Genomic DNA, 15,554 nt, shown 5'->3' with positions numbered 1-15,554 from the left:
TATCTCCGGATCGATCGTGGTCGTCATGGCTTGAGCAGTGGCGGGGCCGGCCTTCATGATTCTCTTCTCTATCGGGCATTGGTCGTTGGATCGCGCTAGTTCTTCAAGGAGAGCTTGGAACTCTGATGGCGTCTTAGTTAGCACCGTGCCTCCCGCGGCGGTGTTAACTAAGGTCTTCGTCGAGTTGAGGAGTCCGTAGTAGAACGTTTGAAGTTGGACAGGCAACGTGACCCCGTGGTTAGGACATTTTCGGAGCATCTCCTTGAAGGGTGCCCATGCTTCGTGGAGGGACTCGCCGTCCATTTGCGCAAAGCTGTGAATGGCATTTCTTAGGCGGGCCGTCTTCTCGAACGGGAAGAACTTGGCGAGGAAGGTGTTGCACAACCCCTCCCATGTGGTGATGGAATCGGGAGGAAGCGAGTTTAGCCATGCTTTTGCCCGGTCACGAAGAGAGAATGGGAACAGTCGGAGTCGGATGGCATCCGCGTTGATGTTGTGGATCTGGAATGTCCCGCACAACTCGTTGAAGTTCGAGATGTGCTTGTTCGGATCTTCATTCGGGGCTCCAGAGAATTGATTTTGCTGGATCATGTTGATCGTCCCCGTCTTGATCTCGAAACTTTGGTTCCCTCTGATGGCCGGATTGACAATGGCCGGGCGATACCCTTGAGTGGTGGGTAACACATAGTCGAGGAGTAGTCTCTCTTCGTTGGCGATGGTCTCTTCCTCAATGACTTCCTCGTCTATGTTTTGCTTCTTTTCCTTTCGATTTCTCTTGCACGTTTTCTCGATTTCGGAATCTATCGGAAGGAGACTTGAATCACCGTCTTTTTGCATCAACCTTCAAAAGAGAAATATACCTCAAAAACAAGTGAGACACAGAAAATAAAAGAATGTTCAAATTGAAATCTAGTTAATTGAATTGCAATTAAAAACTTAGTTCCCCGGCAACGGCGCCAAAAAACTTGTTGCGATTTTTACGCACGCAAGTGCACATGTCGCCCAAGTAATATAGTGAATTAAGTACGAGTGTCGATCCCACGAGGAACAAGCTTAATTAACAAACAAATCAACTAGCACGAATTGAACTAAGGAGGAGATGGAAAGATGTCACAAATTATTGACAAGTTTTAAAACAATTAATTAACCAAATACTCAAATAAAAGTTGTAAGCAGAAAAAGAGGCTAAGGACTAAGGATTCACGGGTTTATTCAACGGTTTGGATACACGAATTCGACGCACAATCAATAATCAACTCACTACTCTTTGCTAACCATACTCACAGAATAATATTACTAAATCTCTCTCGAGCATCTAACAACCTATGTCAAAGCTAGGAAAATCTTCTCTAGATCTCAATCCCTAACAAAAACATGCATTCATATCAAGAGCATTCACGCGATTCTATGGCAACCTAACTATCTCTAGCCTAGGCATGCATCATAGTAATTCAAACCAAAACACTAACAACCTAATCTTTCTCAAGCATCAAGTTGAAGTATAAAATCATGAACAAGGTAGCTAATCTCGATCAAGCATTAAAGACGGATTTGAATTAAGCAAAGTAGTAGAGAATGGAAATTGAACTTCAATATATTAAATCATATCCATAACCGAATCTTAAACCCGCTACGCCATAGTCCTTAATGGAATTAGTTCATGGTGTAGCGAGAAAACAAAAAGAGAATAAAAGAATAGGAAGAAGAAGAAACCATAATTGAAAATTAAAATACGGGAGTTCAAGAGTAAAAGAGAAGAAGAAAACTGTAATTGGCGCGAATTGATGAAGAACGGCTCTCCTCTTTCTCTCTATCTCTCCAAAACACTAAGAAAAACAATGAAAAAGTGCCAAAAGTCCTAAACAAGAGGTTGAGAAGTGTATTTATAGGCTTAGGTCGAAATTAGGGTGTTTCCGCTAATTTTTGGAGTAGACTGGGTAATTAAAAGTGATCCAACGGCTCAGATCGACTCCAAATCCGCGTTTCCTCTTTTTTTGTCTCGGCGGACCTCGCGGCGCGCAGTTCGAGGGTCGCGCCGCAAGGTTGACATACCGGCGGACCTCGCGTTCCGCGCTTCATGCTCGGAGATCGATTTCGGCAATTTTCGGAACCTCGCGGCGCGACCCCCTTGGCCATAACTCCTAGCTTCGATGTCCGATTCTCGCAAATAAATATGCGTTGGAAAGCTAAGAGAGAGATCTAACTAATCATGGAATTGGATCATCCAAAATCTTTACTTCAAACTCTCAGAATTGTTCACAAGCGGACGCTGTATTTCTTCTTTTGCTCTAACTTGGCGAAAAGTCTTCGAATCTTCTCAAAATTGCTCCGTTACTGCACGTGATGCTCTACTAACCTCATTTATACCTCATTGGCCTCTAAAACCTATAAGTATCTCAAAAACACACAAAAACATCACAAATACTCGAGAACAAGCTTGGATTTAGTCGGGAAAATAGGAGTTTTCCGCGTGATTAACGCACCTATCAAATACCCCCAAACTTAAACCGTTGCTTGTCCTCAAGCAACAAAACAAATAACACAAAATAAAACACATAAAAGAAGTTACCTACACTAAATTGGTAAATCTCAATGCTTTAAGTAAAATAACTGACTCATATTTGCCTCAATTTCAAACCTCTAGACTTACATCGACACGGAAATCCATGGTTTTAAACTCTAAGTCAACTACCCAATGTAAAAGAATCCATACAAGTTCGTGTTAGCTCAACCCGTTTGCAATGTCCTTTTGTCTCGATTAGCTTTCGATTCCCAAGTCTCGTAGCCTTTCCCAATCCTAATATGCGACCACAAGAATCGATTCTTTGAATGATAGTTTATTCGATTCGACACACCATAAGCCTTCTCTTCACCCTTGATCTCCACTAATGCGCACATGTCATTCCTAGCTCGTCAATAGGTCTTAAAGGCTTGTAATGTTTTAGGCTAGGGTCAAAAGTATGGAATGGAATTTTTAGTGGCACAAACGTCGACCTTAGCGACTCAAATCTCTCACCAAAATCACAACCCTCATACAAAGCTCATTCACTCACCCATCCTCACGTTCTTGGCATCAAATTTTTGCCTAACACGAATGTTTTACTTAGTCTTTTATTTCCCGTGTTTTCCCCTCAAACTTCAACTTGGCATTAAATAAACACTTTTTTTTCTATTTTTTAAATTTTTTTTCTTTTTTTTCTTTCTTTCTTTTTTTTTTTTGCTTTTTTTTTTTTTGCTTTTTTAGTACATAACAATATAAATAAACACCGGCGTGGTGTGTCTAGTGGACAATGTAATATGTAAAGACGAGTCGGAAAACATGTCATAAAATAGAGAAAATTTCACTCAACCATGCCACTCAAGAGTCGCTAAAGTCAATGAGGTTCTTTGTGGGATTTCAAAATCATTGGCTCGGCTTTTTCTGACTAAGTATCAAGAGAGGTAAATCGTTCGGCTTTTTGTGAATGGGTTCTAATTGATACATATTCTCGGGTTGGCTTTTTGGCTCGACGGGTTATTCCTAATGCCTATATCATTCTTACTAGATCAATGTGCGCTCAATTTCGCTTCGACTAGGGATTCGAAAAGGTTCTTAGTGTGTTCGGTGGTCACTTTTCAAAACTGAGTTAAACTACTACTCAAGGTCGTCTAAGCATCGAGACAAACATTATTCGGGCTTTAAGTGATAGCACAAAACTCAACAAGATTCTTTTTCACTCGGTAATTCACGGATTTTTTTTCACATGTCTACGGCTTAAGACTATCCATATCATCGGCGGCTACAGTAGCAGAATCGGGGAGGGGAGTGGTGATTCCACCGAGGCGCGAGGCTTTCGGTGATGCCGAGCTGGACTCCGGCGAGACATGCATCGTTGCCATCCTGGCGAGCCGCCGTGACACGCAGGTGATCCACATCGATCCCACCACCGGCGTGCTTGGCCTTAATCCCGCCGACGATTTCGAATCTGAGAAGGACGCCTTGGAAGAGGTGACGTGGGGATCGCGCTGGACGGCGACGAAGGCGCGGGCCATTTTGGGGTACGCGGCGTGGGGCTGCTGCTGGTGGCGACGAAGGTGGCGGCGACGATCCCGAGTCTCAAGGCAACGATCTATGATTTTGTTTTTCTCTCGACTAATTTTTGTTCTCAAGGATTTTGTTTTCCTTTATAACCTGGGAATCAAGTTCATTCTTGTTCCTGGAACGCATGTGCAAATCGACAAGCTTCTTGCTGAGAGAAGTTTATGGTTTTTTTTTAATACAGTATGTTCGTGTAAATAGAAATCATATTTACAGTATATTCGTCTAAATACGAAGCTTATTTACAGTATATTCACTGTAAATACAAAGCCTATTTACAGTATATTCATGTAAATAAATTGAAAAAATTCTGGAAATATTTTGGGCACGAAAATTCTGGAAATTATGAATATACGGAAGACAAAATAATATCAATAAATGAAGAATATATATACAGATTTTATCCATAATGAATTGCAACGAAAATATAAACTAATTACCTAAAGTCAACGCTGAAAATTTCCAAATACATAACAATTAATGGGCTGAGAACTTTCAAAATCTGCTCAAAATTCAAATTTCAAATTTGAAAACTTCCCTATTCGGTTTCAATATTTAATTCGAAATTAAAAAAAAAAACTACCTAATTAAAATAGCATAAGGGCAAAAAGGTAAAACTAATTCAATTTATAAGCTGCCACGTAAGCAAGATGACTATTTACGGGAAATTAACGAAAGGTTGACTAAAACCAAATTGCTAGTGTTTTAGATGGCTAAACAGCTAATTATTTGTATAATATATATATATATATATATATATATATGATAAACTTATATGTAATATAACCGGTACATATAAGTTAACATATTTAATAATAATATATATACACAACGGCAGAGTCATCAGAGCGAGCAGGGGATTATATACGTGGAGATAAGTATAAAATATGATACATATTTAGTGTTCCCATAATATATTCATGGAAAAAGACAAAATAACTCTTATTTAAAAAGAGAGAGATAAAAAAGTAAAGGGCAAAAAAGGCAAAATTGTATCTTAGCAGACTCGACTCTAAAAATAATTGTGTATGTATATAAAGAGAGAGTTGCGTTGATTGGCTACCAAACTTACTATAGTGATAATGTACCAAGCTTTAGTATATACTAGTTTGTGAGCTGTGCCCGTGGCACAGCTTTTGTTTTATTTAATATTATAAATGGTGAATTTGTTATTTAGATTAATTAAGAGGAATTGAAATTGTGAGATTAAGGACAGATGGTCTGTAATCTCAAACTAAGAACATCAAGGTAAACGAGAAACTTTATAAAGATACATAGAGATACAAGGGTTTACATAGATTATACAGACATGCATTACAAAGATACATATACATGCAAACGCTTACATAGAACATATGTAAATGTAATACGAAAGTGATTTATGCACGTACAACATAGATAGAGGTGTTTCTAAAAAAGTTACACAAAATGAGTTGTCTCCTTTGATAGTGTTGCTATTCTATTTTTTGTTTTTTTTTTCATTTGCTTTTCAGGCGTATTTGGAAGTTGTGGGAGTAAAGTGGATCCTGTGGCAGTTGGAGAGTTGGTCAAAGGTATAGGTGTAGGTCCGACAAAGATGACCACAAAATTTGGAGAGTTTAGATAGGAAGTTTCAGTTTTTGTGGCTTTTAGGTAAATGTAAATTTCTTCTTCGGATGAGACTTTGACCAGCTCTCGTAATTTTTCTTGGTTGTGATTCTGAGAGTTATAAAAAAGATAAATTAGATATAATTTGATGATAGTAAGAAGAAATATTTGAAAGAAATATTGTACCTGAGAGGTTAGATTCATGAAATCAGAGCTTGAGTATGCGAATACTTTTTCTGAGTTATCGCCGAAAATAGTCGCAGATAATGATCCACTGGAGTCGGATATATTTACTTGAATTCTTGGCTTGTGATAAATGAGCAGGTTTATTTATTTTATTCAAAGTTAAGAGAATATCAGGGGAATGTGTGGTACCAGTGTATCGCTTTTGCTTCCAAAGTGTCGCATAATGGACATTCAAATGTGGTGCCGATCGGTGTTCCTGTAGTTCTATGACATTTGTCACAGGCTGGATACCAAAATGGTTTACCAAAGTTGGTAACTTGAATTTTGCCTTTGATCCAGAAAGTTGGTCGCTGTATAAATCTATTTTTAGTACGATGATCATGGTATAGGTTAATGTGAAATAGTAGGAGGAACATACCGTGGTCATTATATTTTTTATATTCTTCACAAGAACTATGTGATCGGGAATTGGTAGTTGTAGAGGTATTGCTGAAGTTGTATAGTTCTTTGTGTTGAAAATATTGTCAACTGTTGGAGCATCGTCTATGATCCTGTTTTTGGTATTGAGTTGAATGATGTATTGAGTGGATAAAATGATAATTACGTAAATTAAGCTTACCATTTTCTGAGTGAATCGGTACGCTGAAATTGTGGGTTGATAATGAAACAGCTTGAGGGTTTCGTTTGTAGGTTAACGCTGCCTGTAAATAAATTGATATGATAATTTATAAGAATAGAATGTATTTTAAGTTTTGATTTGGAATAGTGATAAGTGCTTACCATTGTGAGAGACAACACGGAGTTGAAGAGTGGCTATGATTGGTCTCCTACGAATCATATTTGAAATAGTGGCTTAATCAGCATCAACGAGGGCATCCCAGACTGTCAGTATGAGAGTTTGAAATCTGGGAAAATAATGTTTTTCGTGAATAAATCGTATTTGATATAGGGGTAAATGAAATAAATTAAATTTTAAATGTAGTTAAGCAATATAGTATAGAAAGATGGTTTACTTATCGTTCATGAGAATCATCTCTTCGATCTTTCCGGTTTCAGGAGATCTGCTTGATTGGAGTTTTCTAATTGGACGAATGTCGATCACGGCTGCTAGAATATCTGTGCAATATAATTATTTTTAAGGCATAAGTATGCAAAGTAGTACTGCAAATGAGTAGAAATAAGTTAAAGTACGAAGAGAGAATGATTACTGATATCGATATTTTTGTCCATATGGGTTTGGAGATCGGGGAATGTAGTAAAGTTGTATGAAGCTTCAATGATATTGTAGTTGTTTTCGTCGATTTCTTGAATGCTTGTTCGTGCATTTAAGGTCCATTGGAGCTCACCTTCGTGTGTTCGATATTCAGGTTTTGGTTCTTTTACAGTAGCGTTTGAAATCAAATACGTTTTTGTTATTTGGAGTCTGTTTTGGAAGGCGTTTATCACATCCGATCCAAAGATAATTGCACGAACTTTATTCCCCTAGATAACAAAAATCGTTAGTAAAAATTAATTAACATAATAAAATTATCTTAATAGTAGTACATACCTCGGGATCAATTAATATCAGAGTCTGGTATTTCGTGGAAGTACGAGCTGTGAGGGGTAAACTCTTTTCTGCAACCGTCACCTTAGCAGTCCAATTAGTTTGGTCTTTAGCTATTTCAGGTATAAGCTTGTACCTAAATATATAATTGTAAAATACATAAGTATTAGTAAAAGAAATGCAATATTTTACTTGGGAAACTGAAATATGCATTTTAAAAAAAATTGTAAGCAAAAGATTTGTAAAAAAAAGTATATATAAAGAAAGAAAATAATGAATATAAAGAATGTTAGGAAGGAAAATACTATATACAAACAAATAAAAGCTAGATGTGATTAAGGCTGAATGAAAATGAAATCTAAAATAGGTAATCCATCGGAAAAAATTAAATTATAAAGTTAATATTGAATACTTAGCAGATGATATAGAAAGCAGGTCTTTTGTTAATGAATTTAGTTTTATAGAAGTTTAGTCTAGGGTTTTCTTATACATGTGAGTATGCAAAAAGCTTAATGCTACAAGTGAGTTAATTCGAATTACTTCTCTAGAAAACATAACTGAGGTTGGATGAACATGAAAAAAAAAAATAGATATGCAAATTACTGTTGTGGGTGTTTGATGAATTGAACTCACCTTGAAATATCCATGTTGATTTTTGGAAGTTGGAAGACTGAAATCTTGAAGGAGTGAAATTGTATGAACGTATGTTGCATGATGAAGTAAGAGTGGGAGAAAGTTAATTTTTAATTAAGGAAGTTGATGCTGACATGTAGGCATTTATGAACAGGTGTCATCAAGTATGATAGATTTGGTGGCTAGAAAAGCATTATCGTTTGTAATATGAAGTGAAAAACTACATATAATGGTAAGTGTAATGCTCATTATGACTTTTTACTAACACCTAGTAATATATATATTATAAGAGATTTTCCATTTAGCAATTCTTGTCTTGACATTTTCTAAAGTAAAGAAAAACAGTTATATAATTAGCTGTGTAATATAATGCACTAAGCTCTAACTTTCATAAAGATTCAGCCTTTAACGTGACTAAATAAAGGCTTACGATTGAACTATTGCTATTTTTTTCCGTAAAGCTAAAGGTCTATTTTCAATAACATATTGCGATAACTAATGTATAATATGTATCAGATTCATCATTATGACTTTTTTATGGATATATATTCCAAACAGAATTAGCCTTTTAAATTGTTATCCCTCAAGTTATTTCAATAGCTACGGGAGCTTAACTATAAAGCCGGACTTAAGTTGAGAAATCACCTTTCCTTCAAACAATGATGAATCGTACAGCCTCTCCAAGCAAAGATTGTACACTTTATACTTCCCATGTACGTGTCAAAAGTAAGTTAAGCATGCAGCAATGTACAGAACAAGTTCGTTATCTGATAAGTGAGTTATTATTTGGAATTTTGTGATCTGATTTCACATTCTCTAAAATTTCCTCGTAGATTGAACCAGCTAATTCACTAAGCAAGTACAAGAAAAGTTTGACAGTTCAGTATTTCCTTAGACATTCGGACACAGAGATGACATGTGCAAAAATATAGGCAACATATCATTTGTGATGAATTATAGATTAGAGTAACTTATGTCATGTCATATTTTTAAACATAAAATTAGCATTAGTTGTGTGAGTGACTTTCTTTTAGCAGTGTTAAACACGACGTTTTTACAATCGGGAAGAATGCTTATGGACCAAGGCGGGATCTTGTATTGCTTTCCGTTGAATTTCACTCTCGAAGCGGATTTTGTGTTGGAGTTTGAGAGAAAAGCTGCGCAGCCTCCGGACTTGGACGAGAATACCTAAGGCTTTTTAAAACACCAGAGACGGGTTTAAGTAAATGTAGGTATTTTTTTTTTTAAAAAAAAATAAAAAGATATCCAATCTTGACAAAGATAGGTTCAGGCAAAGATTTACGACAAAAAGCAAAGATCTCCGGGTTTACTTGAATGTTTATTTTTAAAAAAAATATACTATTTTCAAAAAACATTGCCTTGTGGTCGATTGGAATTTTTCAGTCCACGAGAAATTGAATTGAAAAAAAAAGAGCAGCTGAAATTTGGAAATTTTTAGTATATAAATGTACCCGGAACAAAAACGAATAATGGAAACAAGCTAAGCTGGAGCACCTATTCATATTTACACAATCAACCAAGTTTTTTTTTTCTTTTTCTTCTTAGTATCCTACTAAGAGAGCCAATGATAATTGACAAACCTTTTCATAGTTGCCTAAGGATGTGATGGTAGGGTCGTTGTTTAGCAGAGAATTTTCACATTGTGTAATGGCATTATGAAGATCCTTTAAGTGACCGTACTTTGGTTGTCTGATCAAACCAATTACATGAGCGAGACAAAAAGCCATTTAGTTAAAATCAAACTCGAAAATCTACGAAAAAGAATTTAAATCAGTTGATTGTCTTACCATATTCGTCGATCGGAGCATTGTAATCGTAGCTGGTCGTTATAAAGGGTTTCCCGGCGGTTTTTCCGAAGGTAGTTCCACCGTGATACTGGAAGAAAAAAAAACATACGAACAGGTAAAAAAATCTCTTTACTAAAGAAGGAAAATCATAAATGGGTTTGCAGGGTCAAATTAACTAACCATATAATAGTTTACAAAAGAACCTCCCTTTTGGATAAACCGAGCAACCGCGAATGCCAAATCTTTGACTGACCGTTTATAGACTGGGCCGCCAAATTCTGTGAACCTTTTACCAAAAATGAAAAAAAATATAAAAAAAAAGGAAAAAAAAAAAATTTGTTTTATAGAGCGGAGAGACTGTAGGACAATTTTTTCAGAGATGATAAAAATATCTTAAAAAATCTACTTTAAGGTAGCACAGAACATCTCAATATTTGATAACTTACCAGGAGAAGCAGACAATGGTAGAGGTTGGAACTCAATGGAATTAACGCGTCCAAAAGTTGTAGACGAAGATACCATTTCACCATTATAGTTGATATTCGCGTGCTCAGAAGCAATAGTAGCTGTAGAAATACAAACAAAAAATTATGGAAATAGTTTGTAAACCAGGTTTAAAAAATGTGAAATTTTATAAAAGTAAACATATTTATGAATAATATTTCTTATCATTATATATAAAATTGTCTACCATATCTGTAGAGCAACAAAAACATAATTGAGGTTTTCAAATAAGTAGAACTATATAGCACAAACAAGGGGAAAAAATATCAACATTACTTGCATGAATACTGAGGTGGTGGGAATGATTGCATCTGAACATGGTCATGTGTTGTAGACAAATATTACATATCTTGATTAACATTTGAAGAACCTGGAATACAATTGAAGAAAGCAAACCAAAAGACTGAAGGACAGCTTTTTGCAGAGATGATAAAAACATTTTTAAAATACCTACTCTAAGCTGGTACAATTAAATAAACAATTAGTATTAAACCAAAATCAAGCCAATTAATAACGTCTCAATATCTGATAACTTACCAAGAGAATGAGATGCTGATAGAGGTTGGAACTGAATAGGATCAACATATGGAGAAGCTATAGATGAAGATACCGTCTGACCATTATAGTTGATATTGACATGATCTAAACACAGAAGCAGAAATTAAGCTAAATACGTGACAATAAAGTCGAATCGAAATTTTTATTTGTAATTATGAAATTGAAGAAAAATAATTCGGTATTTATACAATTTATATTATGACGTTTATCGTTTGAAGAAGCTGTAGCATTTTCAGTCGAATAATCTGTAGAACTGGCACAAGCTTTTCTTTTAGCATACACTAATCGTTGTACAACATTTCTACCAGTAGTGTCTTTGACTTTGCGAAATGCTGCATAAAACGCGTACAAAATTTCTCTTCTTCTCGCATCTAGATGATAGCGTCTTTTTTGTGGGCACAAAAAGCACGGTGTCTTCGTTGCAATTGATCTTGCATATTGTGAATATGATTTATATTATTATGACAAGAGTTTTGGAGTCAAACTGTGAGCATATGGATAAATAAAAGAAGAAATATCCTGAGTAGTAACATCATTAGTAAAGTAAAATGATTTGCTTAACTCCGTCGTGTACAAGACAGAAGCGGATAATATGCTAGCGTGTGCAATTTGAATTCAGCCGCCCAGTTCTATGAAAGAAAATATGATAACATATTACATATTACGCATCCAATAACATATTCAAATGTGAAATGAGCAGTCAAAATATGATAATTAATTTCCAACGGTCAAACTCATATTCCCAGCAAGGAAGCCCATAGCAATAGTTTCAAAAGTCGCATATAATATATTACATGTATATATATACATACGGAGTTGGTAATTTTTTTTACAATTGTGCAACTACTGAGGATATATAATAAAATGGAAAAAGAGAATGACTTGACATCACCATCATTGATTTTTATTTAGAAATTTTTATACAAAATAATAGTGCTTTGATAAGTAATTCACGATCATGCAACACTAATTGGAAATATATATAGCTAGATAGTCATAGACATTTTCTATATGTGAATCAATGTATTCAAGATACAAACCAGTAAAGTGGCTAATAGCAAGGAAAAAAATGTAAGTCAAACTATACCCATACCTGATACCGTCTTTTGTTCTGAGAAACAGCCTTCACTGCACTCTTCGAAGAGTCAACTATTCTCTTTGTAATGGTTCCAAATAAACCAGGTTAATGAGCAGTTAAAATATGATAATTAAGAAAACGACATTCAGTAGGTAGCTATATTATGCATATTTGCACTACATTGCATCACAGTTACATATTTCAATGTAAATTAAGATATAAGTTTTTTTTTTTAAAAAGATCAATTACAAACCTGCATAACGGGTAAGGTGTTCTCATTTACAAACACTTTAATCAGCCTCCATAAAACGCATTTCAAATCTGTGGCAAACCTGAAACAAAGCATTTGATAACATGAGTCCAAAAAACAAAAGATGGAAACATAGAAATAAATTCTTGCAGTCATTGCATCAAATAAACAAAAAAACAAATTTAGTAAACACTGAAATCAGGGACGACAAAAGGAAACTGACTTTTTCTTCAACAATGGGAATATGGGTACAGACTTTTTTTTTCGGCAATGGGAATATGGGTTAATTTCTGAATTAAATCATGAATAGATATTTTGTTTACTATATTGAAAGATATGAGAGATTTGCCAACAATATCATCAAAGCCCATTTCTCGCCACAGGCTTCCAAAAATCTCTCCAAATTGTCTCTGAATTCGTTTTTAAAGAAACACGCGACGTCGACGAACACGTACCTTTAATTTTTTCCAGCACTGCTTCCCAATTTTTCCAGCTTCTTTCCGCGAAGTCGAACTTGATTTCCTTGGAAATGATGTGGCAAGAACGATAGAAAAAGTTGTGGGAAGAATTGTAGAGAAGAAAGAACGAGAAAAAAGAGGAGGAAATAAAACCAAGAGAAAGAACAATAGAAAAGAGGAAAGCAAACAAAGCAACAATTTGCAAAATAAAGAAAAATAAAAGAAACGTTGACACGGGGCAAGAGCGTAGAACTCACAAAACTTTGGCCATCCCCTCTTTTAAGGTATGTATAGGATAATTAGGGCAACTAACCGTCGTGAAATTGGCAGATAAAAGAGCACATGGTAGTAGGGACGCTAAAGGTCTCGGTTTTTGCTTAGGCTTTGCTTTAAGTTGGGAAATAGGAATTAAGGTTGGTTTGAATGATTTCTTTATTTTCAATAATTTAAAAAAAAAAACAAAACAAAACAAAAAACTAAAACAAAAAAAAAGGTATGTACATTTTTATTTTTTGGAAAAAAAAATATGTACATTAGATAGAAGGAAATGGGATATAGGAATTATTGTATGATGTAAAATGTTTATGAGGAATCGTTAAACATAATCAATTTATTTTATTTATAATTGTAATTAATTTGATTTTTTTTTTTGCTTGTAAATATTTTTATTTCAATGAATTCTGTTCCAAACAAGTCACGAAGTCTAGTGTATGATTATGATAGAGTATGTAGCTTCAACAATGCAACATTTGCTTATATCACAAATTTATTTTCTAAAAAAAAAAAAAAAAAACCTCGTAATTTCTCACACTCACTCTAAAAAAAAAAGTCCAAACCCTCTCAAAATCCGACGAGACCCGACCACCACCTCCACAAATCCGACCTCAACAACCGAAATCCGACCGTCTCCGACCATCGTCTTCAACCACCATCATTACATATTTCTGAACTAGTGAGTCTAATTGAGATATTTTCATAGTCTACAAAATGAAATTTCTCAATCCAATCCCATGGCTTATGTTATATATTTTTCCAAGTGTCTCTGACTTTATTTCTTTGATAATAAGAAAACAATTAGGTTATTATATGCACTTTTGATACCGACTCCGTACCAATTTTTTAAAAAACAAGTATAGAGTGATTCATAAATAAAAAAAATAAAAAAAAATAAAAAAAAAGCTCACGAGTTCCCAGTTCAAGTTCACGAGTTTCCAGCACGTAAGAATTACAAGCAAGATCTTATATTTTCATGGTGGTTTGCACACTTTGTAGAGTTTGTGGACTAAATATAGCTCATATATATTCTCCTTGTTAACGAGAAAGCTACGCAGATTAATTTACAAGTTTTGTTTCTCTTCCGTCAAAACTAGGTTTAACGAGTCAAACTCCAACTAATTGACCTTGATCATTAATTCGCTAAATATTCGACTTCGAACTCAAAAAGAAGTCGAAGAAACAAATATTTTTGAAACCAAATCCTATTCTTTCCCCTATATATACACAAACATACAAGTAATACTAAAAAAAAGAACCACATTAATTAGCAAACCACACACCCAACCAAAAAAAAAAACAAAAACTTCATCATCATCGAATCAAAGAAGAGAAGTCTTGATGGACGAGCACGGAAGCTGTGATCGTCGTTTGGAGCGACAAAAGGCGATGAGGAATATTCCATACAATGCCTATGGGACAGAGGATCTCCAAGACATCGGAGATCTCATGAACAAAGAGGACTTGTTCGTGAGCGTTGGACTAGCCATGGCCGAGACTGAGTCACCGAGAACCAAAACAACGAAATTCAATCTCTTCTCGTCGTGTTTGAGCTTCTGGGAGATTTTCACAGCTTATTTCGCATGCAAATCGTAAACAGAGAAGAGTATTGTTAGTTTGTTAACTAACACCGATCGTAGTTTTTTTTATTATTTTATTTATTTATTTATTATTGAAGCAGATGAGTCGTACGATGTATTGCTGATGAGAGCATTCTTTAATCGTTCACTGAAACTGGGAGAGCAATTAATTATTATTGAGCTTTCTTGATGATTTTTGACCAATTATATTCCTCAATCATTATTCAAAACCAATTATATTTTTATTTTTATTTTTGGCAAAGAAAGAAGAAACGAGGATTGAGTGAGAGTGAGTGATACACCTAATAAAATGGACCTGGACCAAACACACATGAAGGCTTGGGCCCTAGAGCTGACCCAAGGTGATGACACAGAGGAGCAACCTTCAATCCAAGCCAAGCCCGCAACAAATGGAGGGAGGCCCACCCGAGTCAGAAACAAGCCACGTTGGATGAAGGACTTTACCAAACAGGGAAAGTCACGTGACCTGGCACCGATGGAATAGGATGAAGATATTTGAGGGCTAGTTAGTAATTTCTAATTGTATTAGGGTTGTCTTCATTTTGGTGTATTAGAGAGAACATCAGGGGTTGTATTGTTTTATGCTGAAAATTGTTGAACTTCTTTTTTTAGCATCAGAGAATAGGAAGTACTGCCTGGTACCAGTACGATTGGAATAAAGGAAATTGTTTCTCTAAGATTTCCTTTAACACTGGTGCTTTCATCCTGACCTCACCATGAAACTCGATGACATCGCCGCTATGATTGCTGCCATGGAAGCCAGATTCGCCGAGCAAACCGAAGGTCTCGCCGCTCGCTTCACAGCGCAGATCGACGAACTCCGTCACTCCACCGCCGAGCAGATCTCGTCTCTCGCCGCTCCGACTCGCCTGGAGCAAACCACCGCAACGTCCTCGGCGGCCACCGGCACTCCACCGCCACTGGCGAACGCGCCAATCCAACCCACTCTGTTCCCCAATTCGATCGACGACTCGCTCGTCGCCGATCTGAAGCC

The 15,554-nt window shown here is 35.8% G+C and overlaps 1 protein-coding gene across 21 annotated transcripts; it reads right to left on the bottom strand.

Annotated features, from left to right (window-relative positions):
- Positions 1-5,321: 5,321 nt before the first annotated feature.
- LOC149408045 (replication protein A 70 kDa DNA-binding subunit D-like) lies at positions 5,322-12,895 on the bottom strand. 21 transcript variants are annotated; one of them, XM_089616172.1, is made up of 20 exons: positions 12,684-12,893; positions 12,232-12,310; positions 11,994-12,056; positions 11,089-11,529; positions 10,880-10,984; positions 10,619-10,712; positions 10,285-10,404; positions 10,019-10,124; positions 9,839-9,926; positions 9,632-9,740; positions 8,031-9,224; positions 7,401-7,533; positions 7,060-7,333; positions 6,865-6,967; positions 6,632-6,756; positions 6,471-6,552; positions 6,270-6,402; positions 6,041-6,201; positions 5,852-5,971; positions 5,322-5,776 (listed from the first exon to the last, which is right to left on the bottom strand). In XM_089616172.1, exons 11-15 carry the CDS (start codon positions 8,108-8,110, stop codon positions 6,705-6,707), a joined length of 642 nt encoding a protein of 213 aa, XP_089472298.1. In that variant the 5' UTR covers positions 8,111-9,224; positions 9,632-9,740; positions 9,839-9,926; positions 10,019-10,124; positions 10,285-10,404; positions 10,619-10,712; positions 10,880-10,984; positions 11,089-11,529; positions 11,994-12,056; positions 12,232-12,310; positions 12,684-12,893; the 3' UTR covers positions 5,322-5,776; positions 5,852-5,971; positions 6,041-6,201; positions 6,270-6,402; positions 6,471-6,552; positions 6,632-6,704. The 21 variants fall into 21 exon arrangements, with proteins under 21 accessions (XP_089472298.1, XP_089472299.1, XP_089472300.1 ...); XM_089616173.1 differs by having other exon boundaries at positions 5,852-5,966; XM_089616174.1 differs by having other exon boundaries at positions 5,852-6,201; positions 11,089-11,153; positions 11,250-11,529.
- Positions 12,896-15,554: the final 2,659 nt, after the last annotated feature.

The sequence above is a fragment of the Urtica dioica genome, chromosome 1, assembly GCF_054948205.1.
Source record: "Urtica dioica subsp. dioica isolate 48M chromosome 1, U.dioica_male_clone48M_v1_H2, whole genome shotgun sequence".
NCBI classification, from domain to species: Eukaryota; Viridiplantae; Streptophyta; class Magnoliopsida; order Rosales; family Urticaceae; genus Urtica; species Urtica dioica.
Note: the sequence above shows the minus strand (reverse complement) of the source record. Positions and strands in the feature narration are given on the sequence as shown.

What these genes read in the sequence shown, in the direction of transcription:
- LOC149408045 (XM_089616169.1), bottom strand. Translation starts at nt 6,689, where the DNA reads ATGATTCGTAGGAGACCAATCATAGCCACTCTTCAACTCCGTGTTGTC. An exon ending in ACCGATTCACTCAGAAAATG is followed by an intron (nt 6,403 to 6,470) that starts GTAAGCTTAATT and finishes TACCAAAAACAG; the next exon opens with GATCATAGACGATGCTCCAA. An exon ending in TCATGAATCTAACCTCTCAG is followed by an intron (nt 5,777 to 5,851) that starts GTACAATATTTC and finishes TATAACTCTCAG; the next exon opens with AATCACAACCAAGAAAAATT.